A 10,953-nucleotide genomic window follows, 5' to 3' on the forward strand; every position below is an offset into this window, starting at 1 on the left:
AAAAAAAATGGTGGTGTCTTACTAGCTTGTAAAACTTCCCAAATATACACTTCTTCTGCAATGTACAACTTGAGAATTGTTAAATAAGAACCTGGTTTGAACCATTAATAAGCACCATCTGTTAAACAGCCATATAAGTTTTTTACATCCAAAAAGACTCCACAGAAAGATTGTTTTAATGTTAAATATAATGGGTAGATTTTTTTCACCAAATAACGTTCTCCCACTTTTTAAGATTAAATGTTGTGACTGATTAAAATGTGTGCATTTTCATACATAGAGCCAGACAATACAGTCTTTTAGCAGTGTTTATTTTTGTAAAAAAAAAAAAGGAAACCAATGAATTTGAAAGGAAGTCATCATATCTGTCTTTTGATTGCACACTTTTAAACAAAAATAATACAGAGTGGAGAGTGAAAAAAACAATTTTTATGTTGCTACTTCAAAATAACACCTAAGTCTATGAATGTTCAAAATGAAAATATATATACCTAGAATGCTAAAATGTCTATTTTACATTATCTACAAAATGTATGTTCTAATCCAGCCACAAATCATAGGGAAATACTTTGATACATGAGGAAAGCTATAAACATAAGAACATTCTGGAGGGAAATAACACACATAAAAGCTCATTAAATAATTACAACAACAAATAAATAGTTTGTTCAGCTTTACTTTTTGATTGCTGCCATGCATATTTTAATTTTTGGTATACTGAGATAAGAGAAAGGTCAGCATGCAAGGCATTTTTTTTAGAATTAATCTGAAAGCAGATACTAGGTGTATTTTTAAGCTGTTGTCAGAAGTTCATAAGACATGATATAGAAGGCAATAGACTTGATAACTGTTCTCATGAAAACACACAACAAAGCATCTTTTTACAAAATAGACTTCAGTGAATATTTATGGCAAATTTTCTTTGCCTCCATGGCTGGAGAAAATGTAAAAGTTTATAGTGTAGGTTTGGAAAGCTTGTGTTATTCCCCATCTTGAGTATTTGGAAAATCACCCAAAAGGTCCACATGCTGAGAATGCCCCTTTTGATTTTGGTCAAAGCAGTAAGCATGTAGTGTCAGCTGAGAACATAGCAATGGCAGACTTGTCTTTAAGCAGTCAGAATGGTAAAGCAAATGATTACAGGCGAGTTCAGTTTTGGCACGAGGAGAGGGAGATGAGAGAGGAGAGAATGTCTGACTTCTAACTTGTACTATGTTTGCTGGATTTACTGGCTCTTTTCCTCTCTTTGTGGTGCTGGATGGGTTTTGCTTGAGAGGTTCCCTCAAAGTTGTGGCTGGACTCATTGTGCTGTCTGGTGTATCGCTTGCACTTGCAGGCTGTGACCACAGTTATTTTGTAGGTTCTTATACTTCCATCCTGGCACTGAAGCTGGATCCTCTGGGTGCGAGTTTTGTCATTGACACATCTCCACTCTTGCGAGCTCCGCCTGCTCCAGTACTTGGTTCCATAACCTCCTCCAATCCAGTTGGGGAGCAGTGGCAAAGGGAGGCATTCACCAGCACACACCAGCTCCTTCAGTGGATTGATGCTGGTGCACTGGCCATCTGAAATGTACTTGGTGGATCTCAGTTCCCGACAGCCAACTTGAACGCGATCTGCAGAATGCACAGAATAATAAACACTGAGATTCAGAATGAAGAGATTTCCTTAACCAGTCATTTTTGCATTAACAAGCTATGTTTTGCAGAAGTTACAGTAGGCTGTAATCTTTACAGGACATCTCTTTACTGTTGTGTCCCCCAACACAAGAGCCTCAAGCGCTGATGGTATCTCTGGGTATTACCACAGCATAAAGAAATCATAATGATATGCACTTCAGCAGTTGTGGTAGAAGAGGCAATTTTATTCTCTATCCTTCTTCTCAGGGACATACGTTTTAGAAGAGAAAAAATGCCCCAAGGGAAGAAATGCTTCCTGCTTGTTCTCAGTCTAGGGAATCTGCTCTGTGATGTTTACAACAATTATGTGGGATCATTAGCAAGGGGGAAAATAGTGCTTTGGAAACTGTTTATACACTTTTAAATGGATTTCAAATAGTGCGTTTCTTCTCATTCCACAGTTACAGTGCACTGAGTCTCCCATGAGTGCTGCTGCTCTGAACACAGATACTGCAGAAGCGATAACAGCTGGAATTACCAGAGAATGGTGTTCTGCATATAAAGTTTGAATGATTAGCAGTAACGATTTCAGAGTGGTCATTTTGCCTTCAGGGTAACACCATCTTTGTATCTGTAGTAGTCTTTATATTATGTGTAACATAGAGGATCCTGCAAATTCTCTCAGGCGACTGACATAGAATCAACATGCAGAGCTTCTCATACAGGCATGTTTGTACCCGTCTGTATGTGCAGCTCTGCACCCTGCAATAAACACAACTGTTTATTTCAGTAATTACACTTTGAAATAAACGCCCACAGTACGCTTAATTTTAATAAGCAATCTTTACTGGCTGTGCTCTCCCTCTTTCTGAAGGACAATTACGGCGCAGATTCTACACACAATGCAATTAACTAACGCCTTTAAAATAGAAGTAATTACTAGAAACATTTTAGAGTGAATCATAAAAGGCTTTGAAGGTACATCTACATATCACAGCTACAGGCTGCTTCTGTTTCTACTTGGATTTTTGGAAGCAAGTCCTGAACAGAGGCACTGGGTTAAGATTACTTCACCCTGTCCCCTGTGTCTCAGGATGGGCAGTCAGAGGGACTGTAAATCTGCAGGCTGATCCGAGGGACTGTTTACGGGGCTGTTTTCCTGCCTGCCTTGCAGAAAAGCTTCAAGCTTGCCTTCCTGCAGCTGCACTCAGGAATGTACCTGGAAGCAGCTGGTCACAGATTTGTCTCTCCTTCTGTTTTTGTGTCTTTCCTGGCTCGTCTTTCCTCCAGTGACAGCTCATTGACAATGAATACCTGCTGGGCTGCTCCAGTAATCTCATAATGATGAGATGTTTCCTGTGCACTTAAACCCCTTAGCGTTCATAGAAGCTGACACACCTGGCTTAGCTGAAAGGTACCGGTGTCACTTTTTGCCTTCACTTTCCAGGGATGAGCCTATTTTTATCGAATTGTTGTGGGTGGGTTGGGGGCGCGTTTCGCTGTTTGGATTTCTTTCATTTTAAGGAGGCGGGCAGGGGAGGGAGCAGATAAAGTCAGCGGAAGGTTTCCAGATCCCCATGTATCTGACATACGTATATAAAACTCAGCAGGAAAAGACTAGCTATAAAAAGGCAAGTTAGAGCAGAGATCGTAGGAAAATTACGAGCTGATTTGTTTACTTTTGCTGGAGGTGTTAAGCAGGAAAGTGCTACAGCAGGAAGTAAAACTAAAGAGCGGGAACAAAATTCAGCGTTTTTTATTGCATTTGAAAAGTAGCCCAGACACCTCCCCTGCCCGCAGTGGGAGGGCGAGTTCGGAAAGCGAGGGCTTTGGCAATGCCTCTCACTCCCGTTCCTTTACCGTGCTTCCCTGCCGGATAACCCGTAGAACCCGGCGTTCCTGGGTGAACCTCCCTCGGGAAGTAACCTGCCCGAGAGAGCCGGTCCTACAGGACTCGCACGGGGGAGGGAGGCTTGCCTGGGGGCCGCCCGGCGAGGCCGGTCCCAGCCGGGAACCAGCGGCATCTTCCCTCGCCCCGGCTTCCCCGAGGCGCCGGTTCGCTGTAGCGCCGGACGCGGGGCGGCGGCGGGGGGGGCGAAGCGCGCTGCAGCGGGGCGCCGCGGCTGCGGCTGCGGCTGCGGCTGCGGCCGCGGCCGGGGGGGGCTCCGCTCCCGGGGCCGGGCCGGGAGGGGCTGCCGCCGGGGCGCCCCGCCGGCGGAGGGCCGAGGGCTGCGGGACGCGGTGGGAGCGCCGCCGGTGCGATACTCACTGTTGCGGTCGGATCCAGCGCTGGTGTAGTGCCTGCCTCCGTTCCTGGCTTGGTTCATCGTGCTGTTGCTGCTTGGGCTCGCTGCGGCAGGTTTGACGACGTGTGAATAAAGTATCTCTGTGGCATCGTTCTTGAAAGCCGAGTAGCTTTTCGTGAAGATGCAAGCTAGGAGAAAGCCGTAGAAGTGAACGGCAGGGAGAAGCATGGTCGGTTCAGCCTCTGTCTGACAGAGCCGGATGAAATCTTTTTCTTCTGCTTCTTCTGGGTAACTCTGCAATTGCTCTTGAAGGTTTCCTTTATATATTCAGAGAGGCTTGGCATTCATTCAGGTGTAAAGTTGTGGATAGCTTCAGAATGAAAACCCACAAAAGGGGTGGGATCCCTACATGAGCCTGCGAAGACCTTTTACCAATAGGAGGGAAGACTGCAGTAAAGGAGGAGTTAGATGCACTAATTGCAGGATTCCTATTTGGGGCTTTTGAGGGTATCAGAAAACTCTTCGGCACCACGCAGCAGATGTGGAGGCTGCCGGCTCTGCCCTGCCGTTCCGCATGGCCCTGCATGCCTGGCATTTTTGTGTGATGTGACTAACAGTGTCAGTATGAGTCTCTCTTGCTCCTGTTAGGCAAAGTTATGTCCCCTCTTCTCGAATGTGACTTTCAGAAAACTTGGCAGCTCTGTAAGGATGCAAAAGTTTATAGAACTTACAGAAGACTGCTAGTTACACAAATACTGTCTGCAATATACCAAGATCACTTACAAAAAAAATACTGTGAATAATTTAAAGCTGCCTCTAGATGCTTTAAATTATGCAGCTTTGATCAACAAGGAGCACTGCTAGAGAAACTACTTGTTTTAGGGGAATATTCTCTCCCTGGTGTGCAGAGTTACAAGTATGTATTTCTGTATCACCACACATAAAAAGTATCTCCTCTAGGCTCCTTAGTACAAGCATCCATATTCATAGCCTCACACTATGCTCATTCACCAAACTAGTCTTTTTTAGTTTTGTACATTGCCTAGAGCATTCTTCTATTTTTAATGTATTATTTCATGCGGTAAAGAAAACAAAGAGGAAAGAGTAATCCTTATTTTTTCATACTGTTTTACTATCTCACACACTTAATTGATTTTACATAAAATTACATTGCCCAAATCCAAATGCTAGTGTAAATTGAGATGCTTTTGGTAGGGCAATGCTTGGCTGCATCATGGTGAATGCTCTATAGATTTTCATTATAAATAAAACAACAGTGATCAACACTGAAATCTATAGTGGTCTAATTAAAAGGAAACCTTTTTCTGGGGAAAAAGCACAACCACGCAGGAGGCCATATTATGTAAAGGTTAGACTCTAATCTCACTTACACACCTTGTAACTGAGTTGAAATCTATAGTCATTCTGGATTTTATTTGCTGTAACGGAAGCAGAAGTGGAACACAGGCCAGTTACCTCTACTGTCAGGGTCAAAATCTCAATCATTCAGAGAAGACAACTTCCTTTCATCGAAGTCACAAGCAGTCATTTGTCTGTATCAGCAACACTTTCCTCTTGCATCACTAAGAAAGTTACCCTGGATTTCAGCAGCAGTAAGGACAGATCCACAGTAAGTGCCAAATTGATAGCCTTTGCTTAAAAGACACAGGAAAAACAGGAGTGTTGCAAGGTGACGTGAGTTTTACTGGCAGAGCTGTGTGTGGGGAAGTTGAGTTGATTGCCTGCATCTATTATGACTAGCCCAACCCAGTTCTGGAATAACAAGAATGTTGCAAGGCAGAGTGAGATCTTTCAGCAATGTATGGAGGAGTGGGATCACTGCTAACCCCTGACAAGCTCCAAGTTCCACTCTCATAGAACATCTTTAACCACAAAAGCAAAGATGTTCATTTTATCTTCCTTTTAAAAATAAGTAGAAAGTTTCCTTAAGCAAATTATCACTGATGATATGTACATTACAGATCATTAATATTTGAGCATTATTTTTCTTCAACAGCAGCTAACCAAAGGTCTACTTTGTTGATGTTCAAGTCCTACTTCATTTTTTCTCATATTCACAGATCATACAGATCTTCACACATCTCACCTTCCCTGCAGGATAGTCTCTGTGGTGAACTGAGCCAATATAATTAAAAGCATGGAACCCATTTTCCAGTTATCCACAGTACCTGTGGATACCAGTCAGGGGACCTCTTCCCAGTAGAAAGATTTCCCCACATTAGACAAGACTTGTGAAAGTCAGAAGTTTCCTTGAGAGCTCTTTTCTTTGAAATAAGGCATATAATCTTCTCACAGGAAAAGTGAGTGGGACCTTGGAGTAGCTATAGGACTGGGTCTGCAAGGAGCTTGCTATAAGCCTCAACCTCTTCAGCTTTCAATGAAAGCTAAAAGTCATCCTTTCAAATTTGGACTATTTGAAACCACGTTTGTCACATACTTCTTTTGGTCTTCTCACTTAGAGAAGGAAGACCTCAAGACAAGCCTCTTAGAGCCTTTGTAAAGGAAAAGTTTGCCCCTGAATTTGCCACAGGAAAGATAATTTGGATTACCTCATTTTTCTCTGCACTAGACACAGAGTAGACATTATTTTAATTTCATTTGTATTGTGCGCTTGTTACAAATACTGTACAAACATTTCATGATTTCAGTTCCTTGGTCAGTACTGTCAGCCTCCATGCTTTGAAAGGGAAGCAGGCTTTTGAGGAGTTTGTCAGTTAATTTGATTTATACTTTTGTTTGTCAAACCTAGAGTATGCGGACTTTTACTTTTTCTGAGTCTTTCTGAGAGAGATTAGAAGTCGCGTGAGGGGAAGCGTTGCTGGTCAGTCAAATTTGGTTATTCTCCCTGAGCGATCTTCATCATCAAAAAGTGTTTCTTGATGCTTAGCTCAGAATATTTTCTGCTATCATTAGTTAGATGATTGTGATAAGTTCTCAAAGGTGAAGGCTATAAGTTACTCGCGTAGCCTCCAAAATAGACTTATACAACATACAGTCTGTCCTTATTCTAGTCAGATTCGATGGTTTGTGTAGAACATTGCTCTGTGCTTAATCTGTAATATTGGCCATAAGGAATATATTACACAAGGTCTTTGAAGTCTGTACTGGCTTCCTTTTTGCCTCTGGGCATAACTTGGGATGTTCTGATTGATCTATAAAAGCCTATATGCTTTGAGTCCTAGGCAATAAATTCTCTCTCCTTTATCTTCCATTATGATGCTTAAGATCAGCCAGGGCATACTGACTATACCTGAGTGTCTGGAGAGGTTGGATGCTCAGCATGAAAGTCCCGGGAGACTGGATTTCACTGCTCCTACGGATCCACGAGAACTCCTTTCTGTTGCTTGGCATGGTGTAAAGGCCATTGTTTAGTCAGATCCTTGAAAGATGACTGTGAGGAAGGTTCAGGGAAGAAACCCGTTAACCAGATTAATTTAAATGTTTGTACATTTACCCGGGTAAAAAGTGCTACATTTAACTACACGCTTTTTTCAGCTTAACTGCTTCTTGTATCTTAACAGCCTTGCTTCTGAATGAACCTAAACATAGTGGTAAAGCCATCCATCACTCTTCAGAGAGAATGGTATCCAGAGTTATCCACACCTTAAATCTTTCTTTCTTCATTTTCTGTGATGGAAAAACTACGTTTCTCTCCATAGTCACAGAATAATACAAGGCATATGTTCTGTAAAGATCCCAAAAGAGAACTCCCTTCTTCATGGTCATTTATAAGTCTGTCAGGATCCTATCCTCCATGTTTCTTAGACACTATAATGATGTCCAAAGGGCAAAGTTTTGTGTGGAGTGCACACACCTGTCTAGCAGCACAAAAGAGCCACAGGGAATAGAAGGGTATGCACTGACAAGTACAAATGACTGCCAGAGAGCCTTGTCTTTGCAAACCACATGATCACTGAACATGCACAAAATAAGAAGGAATTCCCAATTTTTCATAAAACTTGGCCTGCCCAGTTTTAAAAATGACAGGGAAAGGCCAGAAATAGAATGAAGGCTGCATGGAAAGAATGGTTCAAAATTCGTTTTTATATTTTTATTGTTAGTCCCAAAGAGAAGACCATTAGAGCATTGCACTTCTGACTTGTTTCCAAAGGCAGATACTTTAAGTACAGGCTCAGATAAATGACTGCAAAAAAAGAAACTGACATTTATTACTTTGCACCTTAAAACAGAAATGACTGTCAGGCTATTTTCTGTTAAGCAATAAGCATATTAGTAATGTACTTCAAAGCAGCATGAAATGTGATTTGGAGCATGATAAGAGAACTTGTCTGAAAGTGAGGTAAAATGGTAATAAATGCAACTGTTGAGAACTTGTAAGCTGTTGTGCAACAAGTTAGCATAGTTTTAAAGCTCATACAGATAACATGTTAGAGAACCAAGATACTGTCCCCACCCCTCGCAAATTCTCAAACCAGATTTTTTGAATACTGAGGTTTTTCTGTACTAAGTGGTACTTTTTAATTTTCTCAGTAAATTACATTTGAGAGATTCAATGGAAAACATAACATATATTCTCATTAACGAGAATGACTAATTAGTTCTGATTTATGTCTTCTTCATCTCCTTAAGATTTCTTATTACAATTTTATTTTTTTCTACTTGCTCTTATACATAATGTAGACAGAATAATTTAGGTCAGGCTGTGGCTTCAAAGGAGGCAATTTATCACTTTTATCAAAAAAAAGACATTAAATAAACTGAAAAGGGGGAAATATTTAAGTTTATTTTGAAATTCTAGGAACATTTACAGTAGAGTGAAGAACTGTCTGCACTAATTATAATTGCCACATCTTCTTGAACATTTGCAGTAAGATTTTAAGACCAGATGGAAGACAATGTGGCTTATTATCATCCAAAACACATTTTATGATTTCTGCATATATTGAAGAAGAAAGAAAACCAAAACGGGGTTTTACAAATGAAAAAATATGAGAATAACAGCATGTTTATTTGTGGTAACATTTTTGGAAGTTCTTAGGTGACACTGAAATCTAATACTTCTATTTTAAAGAGATTTAGGGCAATAAAGCAGGATTTTTTTTAATATACATAGACACTGATGTCAACTGGACTTCGGTATCTACATACTTTCTAAAATGTTGCCCTAAGGAGTGAAAGTCCTATTGATTTTCAGTGAGCCAGTTGCTTAAAAGCTTTTGAAAATTTTACCCTCGGGTTAAAATTCTGAAACTCCTACTCAATGTTAAGCAGGCAAGGTCCCATCAACATGCCCCAGTTGCAAATAAAATGGAAACTGAGTAAAGGTTTTGAAGTCTGACTTGTTTCTTTACATGTAATTAACTGAACTCTTAATATATCACTATGTTTCAGTAAACTGCTTTGTGTTTCTAATTATGTGGTCTGAAATGATTACAGTGTATTTAAAAAATGCACACTCTACAACAAACCAGCTAAGAAAATCTGGCATAGTGTCAGGATTTCCTAGGCAAACACTTGCCAAACCTGTTGTTAGATCCGAAGTCGTAATTTAAAAACAAGCCTACAAGGTATCTGGAAGAAGATCCCTCTTTCCTTCCTTCTACTCTGTCTCCCACTCCCTTACAAGGAAATCGTTTTACCTTATCAAAACAGAACAGTTACTGACATTTGTCTTCTGGTAAGAAACCTATCCCTGCTACGTTCAGGTTTTAGATTTGGCTAGTGCATATTCTTGTTAAGGAAAAAAAGTTACCTTCACCAGGAATGTTAGTGTCCAAATTCTTCAATCAGATAAACATGCACAACTCCCTACTGAAATTAAGGAAGTACCTGAGGGCAAAACCTGGCCCCAAATTAGAATTTTAATAATTGTAATACTGTGTAATCTTTTCCCTGCCAAGAGACAGAAATGGCCCATCCTGCACAACAAATTCACAGACTTACCACACACTTGGTATCAGGGTTTCACTTATAACCTGTGAATCAGAATATAATTGAACAAAGTATATACAGCTTATTTTATTAAAATTAATCTGTCCAATATTACGGCGCATTTGTAATAATGTTATTATATATATATATAAAATATATATGATATATATAAACCAGCAAATGTTTCCACATTATCACTCCAAACACAGTTTTAAACACTGGGAACCTTAATTAAAATGGAGATCTGTCTCTTTCTCAAAGGATCTATAAGAATATCTTCATGGGTTGGTTTTTACTCAGCTACTGATATTTCCTTCCTACCTGAAGTTAGTTGCCTAGTTCTCTTTTAAGTCCCAAACTGTTTCATGCAATCAATGAATGAGTCAGACTGAATGAAATTAAGACACAGAACCAAATATCATCTGCCTACGCAGACGCTACAGCCCATTCCAGACTTCCTTTCCAGCAATTGTAATTACCTTGAATTCACATGTAAAAGCAAATGTAACAGAAGGAGCTGATAGATCCCTGCCAGTTGAAGATCTCCTCACTGGAATGCTCTAGGATCTCTTTTAAGACAAAAAAATTACTAAACTAAAGCTTAGTAAAACTGACTACAGTACAGCCTTAACTAATAAAGTGGCAAAATGCACAGCAAGAGTCAAGTTTCCAAAATCCTAGGGCTAAGGGCTTAACAGTTTTTTAGGCATTTTTACAGTGAGAATATTTTGTTGTTGCTGCTGACTCACGTACACAAATATAATCTATAGAAACACATGCACGCTCAGTTTGGCTAAGAATGTGAAAAATGCTATTGCCATCAAACTGAGAGGTGGGAATGAATATTTAGTACATTCCACCCATTCTCTGGGTTGTATGTAAAATTTAATATCAAAACACTTCAAGGAAGACCAAAGAATGGAAATTCTTTGCAGCAGTAGGTGTCAAGATTTCAAAATCTTTTCTTTGAGTCAGAAAAAATTCCTCACATTCTGAAACTCCTTACAGAAAAAATTTCAGGGAAAAAAGAAAATCTAACCAGATGTTACATTTTGATTTTTTTTCTTTGATTAATCTTGACTTTTAATAATGGAGCTTCAACAGCAGCAGCATAATCCCTGCCTTAAGCATGACATTAGGTTTTAAAGGATTATTTATCTTAGTTTAGCTTAGCT

The 10,953-nt window shown here is 40.1% G+C and overlaps 1 protein-coding gene across 1 annotated transcript; it reads right to left on the bottom strand.

Moving 5' to 3' along the window:
* Nucleotides 1-327: 327 nt before the first annotated feature.
* Nucleotides 328-4,181, bottom strand: SOSTDC1 (sclerostin domain containing 1). The gene is made up of 2 exons (XM_075050227.1): nt 3,889-4,181; nt 328-1,616 (listed from the first exon to the last, which is right to left on the bottom strand). The coding sequence occupies exons 1-2, from the start codon at nt 4,091-4,093 to the stop codon at nt 1,201-1,203; spliced, it is 621 nt and encodes a 206-aa protein (XP_074906328.1). The 5' UTR covers nt 4,094-4,181; the 3' UTR covers nt 328-1,200.
* Between the last annotated feature and the right edge of the window lie 6,772 nt (nt 4,182-10,953).

Source organism: Buteo buteo, chromosome 2 (genome assembly GCF_964188355.1).
Source record: "Buteo buteo chromosome 2, bButBut1.hap1.1, whole genome shotgun sequence".
In the NCBI taxonomy this organism is placed as follows: Eukaryota; Metazoa; Chordata; class Aves; order Accipitriformes; family Accipitridae; genus Buteo; species Buteo buteo.

Coding starts and splice junctions, on each gene's coding strand:
- SOSTDC1 (XM_075050227.1), bottom strand. CDS start 4,093: ATGCTTCTCCCTGCCGTTCACTTCTACGGCTTTCTCCTAGCTTGCATC. Junction 1,617..3,888: donor CGCTGGATCCGACCGCAACA/GTGAGTATCGCA, acceptor TGCATTCTGCAG/ATCGCGTTCAAGTTGGCTGT.